The sequence below is a fragment of the Sceloporus undulatus genome, chromosome 3 (assembly GCF_019175285.1).
Source record: "Sceloporus undulatus isolate JIND9_A2432 ecotype Alabama chromosome 3, SceUnd_v1.1, whole genome shotgun sequence".
Lineage (NCBI taxonomy): Eukaryota > Metazoa > Chordata > Lepidosauria > Squamata > Phrynosomatidae > Sceloporus > Sceloporus undulatus.
Window position 1 is genome coordinate 69537764 of NC_056524.1, and position 18912 is coordinate 69556675.

Consider the following 18912-nt stretch of genomic DNA (forward strand, 5'->3'; position numbering starts at 1 on the left):
AACCTGCGCTGGTCCTTCACCGAGTACCCAGCAGGCAGGGCCTGAGCCCACACGGCGTCCCCTTCAGGCCCCAGCCAGGTCTCGGTAATGCAAGCCAGGTCACACTTAGAGTCCTCCAGCAGATCCTGGAGGATGTGGGTCTTGTTGTTAAGTGACCTGGCATTGCACAGGAGCAGTGACAGGGTTTGTGGCGCGGTTGGAGTGACATTCATTTATTGACATTCAGACATGTATATTCCTAACATTTTACCCAACTTTGTCTTAAAGTGGTTTCTTTACTCTCATCCAGTCTTATTAAAATATGGCACAATTTTTTTTTACATTCTTGAGGGGGTTTTCCCCAAACAGGTACAGAGGTTTTCCCTCCATCTCCACTTACATTACATTCCCCGCTTCCCATTTTTAATATTAAGTATTCCAACTGAAAGTCTAAAAGATTCTTAGCCTTTTCAAAAATATTAAATAAAACTTCCTGAAGGAAACAGTTGAGAAAATGAAGCAACCATACATACCATGAGATCATGAAGCAGCTGCCCTGTATGAGAATTCCAGACTTTGAGCAGATGATTATTCACAGCAGTCACCACCAATTTATCATTTTGACTCCAAGCTATCATAGTAACTTTGGGCTTCATAAATCTGTCTTCTTCTGAGCATATATCACTACTGAAAATAAATTGAAGCATTTTAATACTTTAGAACTTTATTTAAAAATATATTAAGTCTAACAGGAATTAAGGACTTAAATAATCCATTTGACAAATAAAAAATTAATCCTACAATTATAGGTATAGATACCTAACAAACTATCACAAATTTATATTTAAAGAAAAGACCGTCAAAGTAAGAACATCAGACTATACTGAGAACCTCTTCTTTTAAAAAAGTAAAAAATCCTAGAAACAGCTAACATTGTGACCATTTTGAAGTGAAAACAAGTTTAATATTTGCACACAACTAGGCACAAGCTCAACAAAGAGGTGTTGCACTTGTTCAGAGTATTCAGAAAGTTTGTTCATATTAAAATGGCAGTGTAAATTGCATAATCACTTACTGACACACACAAACAAGACACAAATAACATACACTGAACATACCCAGGTAATTTGTCAGCCATGTCTAACAATATGCTCTTCCATTCAGCTTGCTGGAATCGCCAGATTCGGGCTGTTCCATCCCTGCTACCACTTATGAACCTTGATGTAAGGTTAAAAGATACTATGTAGCATACAAAAAGTAACTGTGGTAATTCATGTTATAAATGACTGGTTATCATTTAGAAAAAAGTACAGTGGTGCCTCGGGTTACGAAATTAATTCGTTCCGTGGCACCGTTCGTAACCCGAAAAGCCTTCGTAAGCCGAAAAAATGGGGAAAAGCCGCGATTCCGTGCGAAAAAGCCGAAAAAAGCACCAAAAGTTTTTTCGTAACCCGAAAAAACATTCGTAACCCGAAACAATAATTCCCTATGGGATTTTTTCGTATCCCGAAAATTTCGTAACCTGGGTATTTCGTATCCCGAGGTACCACTGTAGTAGGGTTAGTAAAAAGTAGTATGATTGCAACACATCCTTCAAAGGCTGTCCTCCAGTTATATGGGGTATGGAGGATAATGCAAGTTTAGACATTCTGCTATAAAATCCTAAACTTAAAAACAAGTATATAAAGAATACCCCACAACATTACAGACTAGACACCTGTAGTAAATGCTTTGTCAAAACAAAACACACACAAATCCTGCCTCCAAATTCAAATGATTTATAGAATCAGAGTTGGAAAAGCACTGAGTGTGACTCCCTGTCACACAGGAACACCAAAGAACCCCCAAGAGATGGCCAGCCAGCCTCCATTCTAAAGGTTCTTCCTGAATTATGTTGTTTTCCCTCACTTCCTGTTTAATAGGTTTGGAGACAACAGCTCTAAAATACTAAAGAGTAGGTGTTCTTCCAACTTAAGAAATATGCAAGTCACTTGGATATCCTATGATATCCAACTCATTTGTGCAATTTATCCATTTTAACAAAATAAATATACTGAGTGGGGGATCTACATGTGTTCTTATTGTGGAGCGACAACTTGTTTAAATATTGCAGAAAACAGAGAGCAGCAATAGTGGTTTCTGTCTTTGCCCATTCCAATACATGAACTAGGGCTTATTTTCTCAGTTCTCAATTCCTTTCCTTATTCAAAAACACTCTTGTGTTTGTTTGTGGCACGATCACTACCTTAATGGATATAAATATTTTCCAATGCCATTCAGATCAAATATTGAAACAATAAATTTTTCTCTATTATAGATAATTTGTGCTTCTATGAAAGAAGATTTCATAAACTCATACATATAATCAACTGTCTTCTTTGGAGGTTATTTTTCCCTGAACTAGAAATTATTTGTGGCAGCCAGGAAATAAAAAGCCAAACAGAAGATCTCTCTGTTAAATTCTCAAAACTATTTCTAGAAATGCTCAGATTCAATTTCATATCTATTCTCTACACTAAAGAAACCCACAAGGCAAATGTGCCTTCTGTGAAAAATGAAGCTATTAATTCTCTTACAAGGCAAAGATGAAAAAAAAATAATTACTGGATTATTAATGGGGCATTATGTTAGGATCAATGGGGGTCTCAATACACCCCTCCTTTTTTTACAGCAAAAAATATAGGCTAAGTGACCCTTCAAAGACCCTGAATGCAGAGCCATCATCACTGCCTACCCCATCACATAGGCAGAGCAAGAAGGAGTTGCAAAGGGGTGCTGGTTTGTCAGACATTCTAAGGAGATGGTGACACCTCCTCTGACCATAGGACAAAGAGATGCAAGGTTTGTGATAAACACAGCACCAGAGATCTTTTGCAAGGAGCTTCTCCGGTTTGGAAATTGCCATGTAGTCACACCTGTGAGATCACCTTGGAAAACATCTCAAAGCAAGTTAAAAATATATCAAAGCAACTCCATACCCATTTCAAAGAGCTTCAAACAAAATCTTTTGGTCTTTTCAAGCCCCTTGAAATCTGCCCTCAAAGGGAATTTTGGGTATGAATATTAAGTTATTTTGCCTCATTCTTTGGCTTAGTTTGGTTGCTGGCAGAACCCGTCAGTCAGACTAGCACCTCTGCAGCTTGCCAACCCTCAGTGTCATGAAGCTGCCACAGTCCTACATTCGACCCAAGATCCGCAGCCATTGGGACAAGATTCATTCAGGTGCCATATTAACTGAGAGGGACACCTCACTTCTATCCTTTTTTAAACCCCTTGATTCCTTTAGCCTCTGTAGGGTGTGTGTGTGAGAGAGAGAGGGGGGGGGGGGGGCGGGGGGGGGGTGTGTCTATGTCCCCTCAATAAAGTTATTATTATTGTTTGGAAATGCTTTCTCTGAAGTTCTGTATGAATTCTGACCCCCATAGACATTAGATAAAAGATTCTGTGGGCTGCCTACCCCCAACCACTCAGTTTGAGCTAAATATAAAATTCCCCTAAGAATAAATTGGTCTTGGAGTGTCCACTGGACATGTGCTCAAGAGGGTTACAATTAAAACCAGTCATTAATTAAGCAAAGGTCAAGGTCATAAAGCTGTTAAAAAGCCTTGAAGTCTAGTTTCTCCAAAGGATTATACTATATAAACCACTGATCTTGCTGTGAAGGGAAAAAAAGCAACTTCAATGTGGTGAACATGATGGGAATTTAGGTTATACCCAGGTGGTCCAAACATCTTCTGTTAAACATATTTTGAATTCTGTTCCATACTGATTTAAACTATATTTTGTATATGTTATATCAAAGCTAAATTTTACTCTAGCTCTCCACTGTATTATATTTTCACTCATACCTGTCATCAGTATTAGAAAACTGGATGCTGTCAACTTTATCCTGTAAGACAGAAAAGCATAATAGATTAGATATCAAACATCATCAGTAAAAATCTGGAATTGTTACTATCTCCTCCCCCCAAATGGAAATAGTTAGAAAAAAAATTCCCCTATTTTTTAAGATGTTCTAACTCCACCTCAGTAAAAACCCTCTCAAATGTAGTTGAAATTGTAATTAACTGATACATGACACTAAAACTAATTTTATGCCAAAGGGGAAAAAAAAAGAAAAAAACAGGATAATCAAGCCTGCATAAAACTTTCACAAGAAATATTGGGCCCAAACAGACAGGCCAAAATAAAACTGCTTCAGGTCACTTTGGAGGTATGCTGTTTAAATGACACACATATCTTAAGAGGCCAAAAGCTGTGCCAAAGCTGTGCTCCAGTCCTTAAGACTGGAGCCTGGCTTTGGCACGGGTTCCAGTTTGCTTGCAGCATTTAAACAGCATACCTCCAAAGTGACCCAAAGCAGCTTTATTTTGGCCTGTCTGTTCGGGCCCATCATGTTAGCAGAATAACTTCTTGCAACATGAACTTTGGATTCACTACTTGTCTTCAAAAGTCTGATTTTACTATAGTAACAACCCTTCTATCCATATTAATACTTGTACTTTTCCCTACAATCTTGTAACATAGGGTGGAATTGAAATATTTTAATAAAATAAATACATTGTGAAGATATAATCCTACACCTACAGAAATTAAATCTAAATTTAAAATTACTTACAGCATGGCTCTCTAGCTCCGCAATTTTTTCTGGGGTTTCAGAACCAAAATAATACATTCTAATAACATGGTCAGTACTGCCAGTTGCTAAGAACATCCCACCTGGAATTTAAATAATAGTTTAGTATGTTGACATGTACCAAGCTATAAAACATGAACTTTATCCAGATTAGACTTAATCTGAATCTAACCTATTATGTCTATAACTAAAAATATAGGATAGCCTAATCTCCTGGTTATTTTTTTTTTTACTGGTTATTATTAGGCTATTTTTTAAAATGCAGAAGTGCATACTGTGTAGCCTACTGTGGACTAGATCCATGCTTAGAGCAGGCCTATTGGTATCAGTGCATCTAGTCATGACAAAGTGAAGCATCATGAATTCCAACAGACCTACTCTTAATATGGCAATCTGGACTCTACCTGATATCCCCTTTCTATATAAAGCAAGAATACACCGGAACTGAAGCTGACATCAGGGTAGGAATTAAACCCTTGTCTTCACGGTCCACATCCTATCCTTCATCAACGGAGACACACTAGTTGTAATGAACATAACTATGGTCCGATACAGATGGCCAAAAGCGCTGTCCTGGGGCCGATTTTAGGGCTCCGGAGGGCTGGGTGTCCATACACGCCCAGCCCTTCTAGCGGAGCCCATGCACCATCTTGCCTTTATTACTTTATTTTTTTTAAAAAGTAACTCCATTGCTGTTTTGGAAATTAGGCTTCTTAATTTATCACCAAAGAAGATATTACTAATCTCAGACTGTAAAGTCCAAATTATAGTATAATCCTTCTTCTGTACAGTGGTACCCCGGGATACGAAAGCACCGCCTTACGAAATTCCCGGGATACGAAAAAATCCCATAGGAAAAAACTGTTCCGGGTTACTTTTTTTTTTTCGGCTTACGAAAAAAATTTTTGGTGCTTTTCGGCGCTTTTTTGCACGAAATCGCGGCTTTTAGCGCTAGCGCCTATGGCTTTTTCGGGTTACGAAAAAAAATCGGGTTACGAACATGAGGCTTATAAATTTTTCTTATGTTACAATGTAAAGTTGAATCTGTGAAACTAAATATTTGTCATGAAAATAAAGATAAGCAAATGATTACATACTTGATGTCATAGAAACAGTATTCCACTGCCAGAAGCAAATGTTCCATCTACACCTGTGGAAACCATGTATCTTGGGTGTCCTTTGACCAGGGGCTGAACTAGAAATTAAACAATCTAAGTAAGTGAGTATCTTGAATTTCATTCATTTCTGGGGGGGAAAAAAGATTTTCCATCAAATTTACATTCCATGTTCCTTCAAAAAAGTAGTGAAATAGATCATTCATTGAGCAAGCAGTGGAAGCTCACTTAAATCAACATGCTATTAATTCAGATCTATTCAGATTTGTACATCACCAATACAATTAATACTCACAGAGAAAATATTCGTAATTTTCCGGGTGTATAAGCGACTGGGCGTATAGACGACCGCCAACTTTTCCAGTTAAAATATAAGAGTTTGGGATATACTTGCCGTATAAGACCACCCTCTTCCAATACACATCAAATAAAAATTAAAAAACATCACGATGTTACCCCAGCTGTTCGCTAATTGGCTGTGCTTGCTTGCCGCTTGCTATCTCTCTCGCATCTACATCATCTATCATCTCGATCTCTCGCCCTCCCTCTCTTATCTATCTATCTATCTATCTATCCTATCTATCTTATCTATCTATCTCTATCTTCTCTCTCTCTCTTTATCTCCCTCCCTTCTCTCTGTCTATCTCCCTCCCGCTCTCCCTCCCTATTTCATCATCTATCTCTCTCTATCTATCTATCTATCTATCTGCGCTCCTCTCGCTCTCTCTCTCTCGAATATTATATAGATAGATATATATCTACTACTATCTATCTATCTCTATCTATCTATCTCTATCTATTCTCTCTCCCCCCCCCTCTCTCCCTCTCTCTCTATTTCTCTCTCTCATCTATCTATCTCTATCTCCCTCCCTCATCCTCTCTCTCTCTATTTATCTCCTCTCACGCCCCTCTCTCTTCTCTCTCTATATATATCGTATATACTATACTATCCCTATATATATATATATAAGCGATTAATCTCTATCGTCTAACTTTCCTCTCTCTTTCCCCCCCCTCTCTCTTCAATCTATCGATTTATCTCTAGATCTATCTATCTTCTATCTATCTAACTATCTATCTATCTATCATCTATATTCTCTATCTATCTGTCTATATATCTTCCTCTCCCCTCTGCTATCTCCCTCCCTCCCTCTCCTCCCCTCCCACCCTCCATCTATCTATCTATTATCTATCTATCTCCCTTCTCTCTCTCGGCATCTTCGTCTGTCTGTCGTCTATCTCTAATCTATCTATCTCTAGCTATATTCTATCTACTCTCTCTCTCTCTCCCCCCCCTCTCTATTTCTCTCTCTCCCTCCCTCTCCCTCCTCTCCTCTCATCCTCTCCCTCTCTCTCCTCATTTTTATTTTTATTTACCCCGGCCTTTACTGAGGCCTCCAAAGCCTGCCTTGCTGCAGCCAGTGCCCTGGCCTACTATGGCCAAGTTAGGGGGCCTGATGCCCAAAACGCCGGCTTCCAAGGGCTTCCGGAGGCTTTGGAAGCCGGCAGGACAACGAGGTAAGTGCTCTTACCGCAACAAGACGCCCCCCCAACTTTTGACCCCGTTTTAGAGGGTCAGAAAGTAGTCTTGTACGCCGGAAAATACGGTACATAATTGCATATTAACAACAGTGAGATAAACATAAATGAACTATCTATTAGAATGCAAAATTATACCAAAAGAAAAACCATGACACAGGAGCTTGCTACTAGAGATGCCAAAGAATAGTATACACAAGAACCAACTGATCACAAACCCTCCCTATACAGGACTGATCCCGTGGCTTTGCTTACTCCATCTAAAAAAACATGTCTCTCTAGATATCTGGAGTCCTCCCAGCATAACTACTATGGTTAACCTCCATTGGAAATATATGGTTCACTATTATCTGCAATTTTCAATATCCACAGTAAATCTAGCAACGTATTCACCACAAAATATGGGGGGCCATACATATGAAGCTTCACACTAGACAGCACAGCACTAAGTATGCAGCTTTAAATAGTAAGTGCACTGTGTCTGAGACCCATGGCAAACCCAGGTTCACATGCTAAATAGCTGGAAAAAATATATTAACAAAAGCTAGAATCTGCTCTGTATGTCGAACACCTGTGCCATATTTTCTCATGCCCTTGGCAAGCAGATTAATCCTTAACTGGATCAGCCGAATCAACTAGGCTCTTTAAAGGGTAAAATTTACACAAGATGAGCAAAACCGTTCTCTCATCAAGTTTCCAAATGAATATTTGCCAAATACTTAGGAATATTAGTATATAAACTGACGATAGAGATCCTTTTCATGTTCAGAAGATGGGGGGAAATCCTTAGTTTCCAAGAAAGCATATACAATAAAAAAGTAGGTGTACAAGCTGGTCCTTTTACAACATGCAGTAGCAGTTTATCCAGCAGATAATTCAATAAACTATTTTAGAACTTACTTGCAAAGATGTAATTGAAACCTGTTGTCCTTGTAAACAGCAAGTGGAGCACATGGTTTAAGACACCAGATACGGATAATTTTATCACAACTGCCAGCAGCAATCATGTGTTTTCATAGTTCACAGCCATATCTGAGATCTCTGCTGAATGGCCTCTAAGTGTAGCAAGCAACCCGACATCGTGGTGTGTGGACCAAATCTTTACTAAGCAATCATCTGATCCCTGATTAAAAAAAATAATGTTGTAATTTATTTTTAAATACACAACCGCTTCAAGTCATCAACATGGATTACATGCTGGTATTAATTATACAATCAGCTGAGAAGTTACCAGCCAACCAGTTGTCCTGATTTATCATTTACAATGACAATCCAGAATCTGTTTTTCAATTGTAATTGCTGTCCGAAGTTTCTCACGTCAAAACTTGGCTTAATTCAGTGTCTTCAAATGCAGTGACACTGGAGCTGTCCATGCATAGCAAGTTCTTAACCTTTTCAGATCTATGACAAAACCTGCCACATTTTGACCAGATTACTGACCCACTCTGTTACAGACTGACACAATCACTGTCAAATCCCACCTGATGCAAATCTAAATACCTCCAATGATTTATGTTTTAACAGTGAATATAAAACTGGGCTTCTAGAGTTCACTTTTTCTATTTTCCTGGATAATAACATCCAAACAAATAAACTTATTAGTAAACTCACAGTGAATATTCTTTGTCCAGTCCTATCAAATACCACACAGTAAAACCGCAGAGAGATGACCAAGAATTCGTCTATGCATCTTTATATGCTGCTTTACATGTTTTCCCGGCAATGAAGAACTGGATCTTGGCATACCCGGTCAACTGTTTTGCATAATTTACTTCCACAAAAAAGGAATATCAGTTAAGGGCAATAGTAAGGATTCTTGTTTTAATAGTAATATTGTGGCTATTGTGTTCCTTCAAGTCATTTCCAACTTATAGTGATCCTAATGTGAATCTACACAAGGTTTTCAGGCAAAAATTTGTACAGAGGGGGCTTGCCTTTGCTAAGAGTGTGTCTTGCCCAAGATCACCATTACCAAAGGGACAACCCTGTTTCCAGAGTCACAGATCAACACTCAGACCACTACACTCGGATCTCACACAATCAATATGTAGTAATATGACACTAAGCATGATAGGTAATTATATTGGATAGTGGTTTACCTGGGCTCTTCTTGTTACCAGGCTTTAAAATTCAGCATTGTTTATATCAGCTTCGATTCTTAACTGTCCACCATTTTTGTTCATTTGGAAGGATGCAGGTGATTGTTTTTTTCACTTGTTATTTGAAATTGAACAAACTCCCTACCAGGTGATCTCCTGTGTATTTCAGCAGCATAAAACTTATACTTATCCATTAACTAAAGATAGAATCTCTTTCCTAAACGAACAGAACCATTTACTAGTAGTGGGCTCTGCGTATGGAATGAGAAGTACAGTAATTTTCACAGCAGTACACAAAATATAGTTTTGCTGAAAGAACTAGTTTTCCTTCACTTTTAAACACCTCTGGTTTAAACAAAACTTAATATATGTGGGACAATTTTACATATTTTTAATATTTGGCCATTCTTATAAATATTTAGTATAGGATAGAGTGTTATCATGTTCCCATGCTAGAAATGTCTGCTCATGTTCTCTGTTTATACTGTCTGCCAGTTGCAATAATATGAATAAAGGAAACAGTAGGGATAAAGTATATTGAAGAAGTCAAAAATAAATTACCAAGATTTGGTAGTGTAGCACAGTTTACAGGCATTTCAGGCGGTCTTCCTCTATGAAGGGCGCAAGAACTGAGCCCTTCCAAACGCATTCTCTGCAATCTGAAAAGTTTCAGTTGTATGTAAAGTTACTTAGTATCTTGTAAGACTATTCATTTCGTTGTACCAAAATCAGGGGTATTAATTCAACATGGTGCTAAGGGGGCAGGAGTGAGGGGAATCTTCCCCTAATAATACATATTTGAATTTTGAAGGAATTTAATATTTGAAGTTACCATAACCCTTTCTAAACAAACGTGTAGCTCGGCTACAGCTACTACCTACATTTATAATCTTTTAAACTCAATAAATGGTTCTATATTGAAATAACAGTAAATTAGCACTTATTAGTTCACAAAAAATAGACTTTTCTAAATATCAGCATTAATTATGGACAGCACAGTACATCACAGATTGTTTGCTGTGAGAGGATTTTATACTGAGATTGGCACATTTTGACAAGCAGTGAGTCCAACTCTAATTCAAGAGATGCCATTCTACTTTTCACAAGAAGGATCAGTCAATGTCTCACTTGGGTGATCAAAAATTTCCATTTTTATGGAAGAGCTCCAATCAGTTCTAAAGGAATATTTAACTTTCTCAAAAATAAGAATGTCTTCTTCATCTTGGAAAATAACTCTGTCTAGTAATCATACGCCTCTTAATTTTCTGAGAAGTTCTGATCGGTAAGTTATTCTCTAAGAAACAAAAATACTTAGTGCCAAAAGAATGCAAATAAGGAAGTTTCTGTGTTTGTTAGCTACTTGGATTTCTTGGGTGGAAGAAGAACAGTGTAAGATAAATAACAGGAGAAACGAAGTGAAACTAAGCAAGGAAAAAGAAAGAGCATAAATACGCGTCCTAGTTTGTGAACTAACATATTTTTTGCTATGTTCACAATTACTAAATTCTAAAAGCAAAAAGTAAACATTTGCATCAAGCTTTACCTTTTCCTTGATAATTATAAATTGTTAAGAATTAAATAAGTACATCCGAGTCAAATCTTACTTCCATTACTAGCAAATAAGTGGTTACACATCTTGGATTTTAACACAGGTCATGACAGAGTCTCATTTAACAGCGTTAACATGTGGGGAAGTGGTGACTGTTAATACTGTTAAACATGTATGATCAGAGAATCGTAGAGTTGGAAGAGACCACAAGGGCCATCCATCCAACCCCCTGCATGCAGGAATTCAAAATCAAAGCTCCCTTACAGATGGCCATCCAAGCTCTGTTTAAATACCTCCAATTAAGGAGACTCTATCAACCCTCGAGTAGTGCATTCCACTGTCGAACATCCCTTACTGTCAGGATTTTTCATCCTAAATGGCCTGAGGTGGAACAATCTTTTCCTGTATCTTCATCCCTTGTTCCAGTTTCTTTTCTCTTATCATTAATAAAATTAAGCTGCTTCCCTTCCTTAACATACTCCCTTCAAATATTTAAACAATAAACACGTCTATCATATCAGCCTTACCTTCTTTTCTCCATTCTAAACATCCCCAGCCCCTAAGTCGTTCCTCATAGGACATGGGTGCCAGACCGCTTCCCATTTTAATCGGCCCTCCTTGGACACGCTCCAGGTTTCTCCTCAATGTCCTTTCTGAATTGGTTGTGCCCAGAACTGGACACAATAGCCAGGTGGGGCCTGAATAAAAGCAGATAAAGTGGCACTATTACTTCTCTTGATCTAACACATACGTGTGGCGGGGGAGGGTGTGGGGGGGAGGTGGGAGGGGGGGGGAGGGCATAGCCTAAAATTGCATTGGCCTTTTTTAGCTGCCGCATCACACTGTTAAAACTTCATTTCACTTTGGTCTAATTGGACTCCTAGATCCCTTCATCACACATAGTTTCATTCAGGCAAGTGTCCCCATCCTATATTGTGCTTTTAGATTTTATGCCCTAAGTGCAGTAACTTACATTTCTCCCGTGTTGATTTCATTTTGTTAGCTTTGGCCCACTTTTCTAGTCTATTCAGGTCAGTTTGAAGTTTGATCCGTTCCTCTGGGGTATTAGCTATTCCTTCCTCCGAATTTGCGTGTCAGCTTTAAATTTGATAAATGTGCTCCCAATTCTATCATCCAGGTCATTGATAAGATGTTGAATAGCACTGGGCCCAAGACAGAGCCCTGTGGGACCCCACTGGTCACGTTTCTCCAGGAGGAAAAAGGCCATTGGTTGAGCACCCTTGTGCGTTCAGGGTCAGACCAGTTTAACCAATTACAAATCCAGTAACAGTTTTACCTTGTCTAGTCCACAGTTTTACAAGCGTGTTTGCAAGATGTCATGGGAAACCTTGTAAAGGCCTTACTGAAATCAAATATATTATATCCACAGCAGTCCCTTCATCTACCAAGCCTGGTCATTTTAGCAAAGAAAGAGATCAGGTTTTGTCTGGCATGACTTGTTTCTCGGAAACCTGTTGAACGTGTTGTGATTATGGCATTGCCTTCTAGATTGTTCACACAACCTCTCTGTTAATGATCTGCTGCCAGAATCTTGCCTAGTACTGATGTCAGACTAACTGGAGACATAATTGTGGGGATCCTCTTTTGTTCTTCCCCTTTTTTGAAGAGGGGACAACGTTTGTGCCCGCCGCCATTCTGCTGGGATTTCTCTGGTTGCCAGGAGTTTTTTCAAGATTATGCCAATGGCTCGATTGACATTTGCCAGTTCTTTTAATACCCCGTGGGATGGAGTTTTTCATGCTTGTTCTGGAGACTTAAATCATTTAACAAGTAGTCCGCTCGATCTCTTTACTTATCCTGTGCTGAAATTCCTTATTTCGGCTCGCATTATCCCAGGTTGAGCACCCGTTTCCTTTTCTGAGAAGACGGAGCAAAGAAGGTGTTGAGTAATTCTGCCTTTGCTCTGTCCCCTGTTAGCATTTTGGCCACGTTCCTCACGCAGTGGCCCTGCCATTTCCTTCTTCTTACTTTTTTGCCTGTTGACATATCCAAAAAAGCCTATGTTTGGTTGTGCGGAACACTCTCTAGCAAGTCGGAGTTCAGTCTGTGCTTTAGCCTTTTTTCGCTGACTTTCCGCCTAACACAGGCATATTTCTTTGAATGCCTTTTTTCGTGATTCCACCTTTTTCCATTTGCCTTATACATGCTCCGTTTAAAAAAACTTAGCTCGGTTGAAAGTTTTCTTAGTCATCCTCCTGGTGTTCCTTTCGTGAGACACTCCCTTTTGCTTTCTCACTGAACGGTTTGAAATGACCTTCATACTCCCCCGTTTGAGAAAGTTCCCCTACGTCCTGAACTGTCCTTTATCTTTTAGTATTTCTGACCATGGAATCGCCCTCAATACTTTCTCTAAGTTTACTAAAATTCGCGTCTCCTAAAGTCTAGGATGCGTGTCTGACTATGCCGGACTTCTCCTGTCCACTGTATTACAAACTCCAAGGAGAACAATGGTCACTTCCACATAGTGATCCGCACCATTGCACCCCATTATAACCAAGAGCATCCTTGTTGTTTAGGATCAGATCTAAAATAGCTGCCCCCTTGTTGCCTCTCCACCTTTTTTTGTCTTCCAGGCAAGTAAGGATTTGGCTAGACCTTGATGATTTTGCTGAGTTTGACTCCAGCAATAGTACAGGAATACATTGGGAGATAAAAACGGTCTTTGGGGATTACCTATGATCTTTCACCAATATTCCTGGTGTTAATGGTTTCAAATGATAAAGAACACGAGGGTTCAGATTATCCATGGTACTGCTGGTGAAGACTAACGACCTATGAATAGGGCTGCCAGGAATTTTGGTATGGAAGAAATACAAACTAATATCAGGTTTATACCACCATGGTTAAAGTTAATTAGCCATAGCTCTCGGTAAATAATCCAGAAAAGCAATACCTCAAGCACTGGTTTTCTCAAACTACCATAGATAAATCTATACATGAGCTTTCGTTTCTATTTTTACAAGTAACTGTTACATTGTACAAGATGCAGAACGTGTGTACGTGGGAGTTCTTAACTTGTGAGCAATTCATTACCATGAAAATATAAGTCGGCATAACAAATATCTTGAACTACTACTGAATCCCACAATATCGCAGAAAAACAATGGTGTAATGGTGGAGTGTGTGAGAGCACACATTATAAAGGTAAGAGGTTTCGGAACATCATTTGTGAAGCTGAAAAATCTCATACGAACACCTTACACAACTTTAGGACACAATATTTAGAAAAAAGTCAGAAAATACACGTTTTGCTGTCGCGTACAAGGACTGCGTCCTCCTCCCCGCACCCCAACAATGAATTCACTCTTGGATGCTGGGTTGGAATCTCCTTATCCAGTATAGGACCAATCCGTTTGCAAATTGCAGACAAGTGTCAGAGCCACAATGTTAGTTACATAAGAAACCTAGACACAAATATGATTGAAATTTTAATTAAGTACACCACATTTTAATAAGTAAATAGTGTTTCCATCATTATATTATTTAAAAACAGTAGCCTATTAATTGGCTCTAACTTAGATATTATCTTCAAATCACCACTCCAGTTAGTTTTTTCACCTAATCGCGGCCAAAGAACAAAATCCCTCTAGCGGCATTGCATCAACACTGCTGAAATATCCAGTGTTTGACAACCACTTTAACTGCCATGATGCAATGCTATGGAAGCTGGGATTTGTAGTTTGTTGTGGCACCAGAGATCTCTGACATGAAAGGCTAAAATGTCGCAAAAAAACAACTGCCAAAATTCCACAAATTATCTATGTTATTTAAATTATTTACTAAATCCCTGAAAAGGTAGAGAAAGTAGGATGCAACCTGTTATTCATATGCTTATTGAAATAGTCAGAATATACAAGAACGTACTATGTTGTTAACAACAACAACAACAACAGGGACAGAACCATAACAAATACAGGCGAGCCTGGGCAATAAAATACTGTTTGAAAACACTGAAATTCTGGACCCAGGCCAACAACTACATATGTCAGGATGCACAGAGAGCATTGAAATCCACAAACGCCTGGACAATTTCAGCGGGAAAGAAGAAACCCTTAAATAAAGGGAGTTTGGCTACCAGCCTGAAAAACAGCACAAGATAAAGACTCAACAAATGCAAATGAGAAATCTCCCAGCAGACAATGACACTAAATAAAGCAGACACTATCCTCTTTGGCAGACCCCCCACCCCCACCCGAGGCCTGCCCATTAGAACAAACAATCCACATGCAAAGACTCCTGACTTTACCAGGTCCACATAATTTATATACCCCAACTCCTCCCAAAGCAAGCAGTCTCTGAGATGCCAGCCAAAGATGCGGGCGAACTCAGAAGAAACTCTTCTAGAAACATGGCCACATGCCCAAAACCCCACAAAAACCTAGGATCCGGCCATGAAGCCTTCGACTTCACACAGCACCTACAGCCCAGTTTGTATCATCAGGGCTGCAAAGAATCAGACTATCCGGGCAGTCATTCAAAGGGCACTTGCTGCATCCCCAAAGTGCCGGTCACTCATGATCAGAGGTAGTAAACTGGATACCCACCAGCTACAAGGGATACAACTTTGGTTCTTTGTTCATCAATGCTGAGGCTTAAGGGAGTTTCAACATCTTTTACCAGCAGCAGAACAGCCGTCCTAGTGTGCTCGTTTACAGAATGATCTCCCAGTGGATTAGTGATGTCCTTCTGGCTAATCAGCTGGTTGTAAAACAACTTTAAGTTGCCATGGCTCAATGAGGAATTCTGGGATAGCAGTTGCGTGGCACCAGGATTCTTGACAGAGGCAGCTAAATAGGTCTCAAAACGAACATCCCAAAGAATTCCATAGCGAGAACAAGGCTGTTAAGTGGTGGCTAACCTGAATTAGTGTCTGCAAGTACAGATGCCCTAAACATAAAGGGTGGAAGGAAAAAGGCAACAACTCAGATACAAGCGTGTAAGTCCCTCTATTCTTTTATTGGGCATGTTTTTAATCACTAACTTCAGTCGTTCCTGACTTTATGTTATTTGTTTGCGGAAATATATTTAACTAAGGATTCTTTAAATATACTTTAACTTGAGAAAAGTTAATTTTAAAAACAGAAGCAGGAACACTTCGCTTTGTGTTATGTTCCAAACAGAACTCTCCCTATTAAGCTGTAAGCTACATTTACTCCATTCACTGTGACATGATGAAATGAAAACTCTGTGTTTTAAACACCAATATATGAACAGTTCAACTCCGTGAGGCGTTAAAGTACTATCCTTACTACCGTGAATCAGGTGCTAATGCTTCTCATGCGCGGCTGCAATCCCCATCTCCTTCAAGTAAGTAAGGGGGGGGTGGGCCCCCTTCCATGGGGCATACAACAGGGCATGCAGTTCGATATTTCGCTCAATGACCTGTCTAATGCTGAATTCAGAATATTACCTGCTAGTGAAGGGCCACAATAATATGAGTCTAAGAAGCTGATATGTTTTGTCACACAATTTCCACGATAAATTTGAAAAACTACAAATTTGGGGGTGAGTAATCAAAAACTGCATTCAGCTTTTCGGGACCCCTACTGAAATTGGACACATATTTCCAACAAAGTCTGGACAGAGATCAGGTGTATGAACCTACTACAAACTAAATCATTTGTCACCTTCCATCTAATACCCTGTAAAAGTGTGTTACTGTAGGACCACTCTTAATTCTCTGGTACCCCATTTCAACCCTGTAATTAAGAACAAGTAACAAACAAAAAACTTCTATCCCTACCTCTGTTAGTCATTTTTTTCCAGCCCTTTTATTTTTCATGTGCTGATCTTGCAGTAAATTAGCTACTCAACAGCAGTGTCACACAGTACACTATATTACATACCTTAAAAGTATATTACACTCTGACCAACAGACAATGGAAATATATTCAAACTGTTATTGAAAAAGTAAAGAATCTAATACTGAGTCTTTATTCTGCTATACGCACCACTTGGATATACATTATTAACCTTTATAGGTATTCCACATAATCTTTGTAAATTCCCATTATATGAAGGCCATGTAAGTAGTATCCTTTTAACTGCCATTCATTATGCAGGGAGCAATGTCATTTTTTTGTCTGTATGTATTAAAAACATGATGTTGTTTTCCATTTCTGTCAAGGGCTAACATCTGTACTACAAATGTTTATATAAGTGCTCTTAAATTGCTTTTATATTCAACCTGAAAACAGCCAAAGGTCAAGTGACCAATTTGACCATACAGCTAATCACATCCTTTACAACAGAATAATTTGGACTGTGGGGAGCATGGCAACCAGTCTTTTTTAATAGTATTTGCAACGCTCATTCATGAATGAACAGCTTATTCCTCAGACCTTGCAGCTCCACGCAGGAAAAAATATCCATTGCACCCGTGTTAAAGTAATAATGAGCCTTACGAAATTCCCGGGATACGAAAAAATCCCATAGGAAAAAACTGTTCCGGGTTACTTTTTTTTTTTCGGCTTACGAAAAAAATTTTTGGTGCTTTTCGGCGCTTTTTTGCACGAAATCGCGGCTTTTAGCGCTAGCGCCTATGGCTTTTTCGGGTTACGAAAAAAATCGGGTTACGAACGCCGCGGCGGAACGAATTAATTTCGTAACCCGAGGCACCACTGTAGTTGCTCCCAGGCTGTGGAACTCTTTGCCACAGGAGATTAGGCTGTCTGTCCTTCCTGCTCTTCTTCCACTTGCAGGGAAAAACCTTTCTACATGAACAAGCAATCTGATGACTAAGCAGCTATGTGAAGATGTCTTTAATGGGACACATGTGCTGCATCTTAATTGTCCCCGTCATATTTTTAAATTATTCATATTTTAAAATGATTCTATTTAAAGATTTCACCTGCTACAGAGAGACTCCCTCCTTTTTTCCAGCCATCAAAGCTTTGCTCAGAATTAAGGAAGAAGAATACCAAGGCACACCTCTATCATGCTGACACTTAACTGCTGAGTTAATCTTTCCTCTCTTCCCTCCCCATCCCTTTTGCTCATGTGACATGCCTCACTTAGACTGCAGGCTTGAGAACAGGGGCTATTGAATTAACTATTAGTAAACTGCTCTTGAACTTTTTTTTTTGCCTAAAGGCAAGGTATAAATGTTTCAAATAAAATAAATACTTTGCTAATTTTCTCCATTATCTGTTAACATATTAGCACAATTTAGACATCTGAAGGGTTGTAAAGACTGGTCATTAAGGCTGGCATCGGGTCGGAGTGGGGTCATGGCATCCACACAACACTTGCCCCGACTCCACCCCCATGCCAGCATGACACTGTATGCTGCACCACATGGCGGGCAGCATCATGGCGCTCCTCTGGCACTGCATCCAGATACACAGCAGAAAAGGAGTGCAGAAAAGCTATGGGACTGGCGGCTATGGTGGTACAGAAAGGAGCTGCTTTTTGCGGCTCCTTTTTACAACGTGTTAAGGCCAGATTGGGGCCGTGGCATGCAGTTGCTGCAGCCCCAATCTGGTGCAGTCTGTACAGCCTGAGTTTCATACCATAGCTTATATAGGAATATGCTTTATCTGCACCATCCTCTCAGGTCCAAAACATACTGCAGAAATAATCTTGTTTGAGACTGTTCTCATTCAATGCTAAGGAATTCTGGGAATTGTAGCTTTGTGAGACTTTTAGCTTTCTCTGAGCTTTGGTGCCACACTAAACTACAATTCCCAGGATTCCCTAGCACTGACCAGTCTCAAACTGGATTATTTCTGCAGTGTGTTTTGGACCTCATATACTGCTTCCACAAGCCCCAGTGATCTCGAAATTAAAGTATACATTTAACATCTCAATCTGATCTAATTGTGGTTTAGAAGTCAGCAATGTTCCAGGTCTGATTTGTATGTGACAGCAAACTAATCAAGGAAGGGGAAAATCTATTCATAAAAGGAAAACATTGAAGTCCACAGCACACCTTCAGTCACTGTCTGAAAGTTATAAAAAACTTTTGGTTTGGAC

At 39.3% G+C, this 18912-nt stretch overlaps 1 protein-coding gene across 2 annotated transcripts in view; it reads right to left on the reverse strand.

Annotated features, from left to right (window-relative positions):
- Positions 1-18912, reverse strand: part of BRWD1 (bromodomain and WD repeat domain containing 1) — a 93477-nt gene that overhangs the window by 59520 nt on the left and 15045 nt on the right. The window contains exons 11-14 of one of the 2 annotated variants that reach the window (XM_042456428.1): positions 4598-4698; positions 3828-3868; positions 1098-1196; positions 513-663 (exon numbers count right to left, since the gene is read on the reverse strand). In XM_042456428.1, the coding sequence (XP_042312362.1) occupies positions 513-663; positions 1098-1196; positions 3828-3868; positions 4598-4698 (392 nt within the window). Of the gene's footprint in view, positions 1-512; positions 667-1097; positions 1197-3827; positions 3869-4597; positions 4699-18912 lie in introns of both variants that reach the window. The other variant, XM_042456429.1, reaches the window with a different exon arrangement.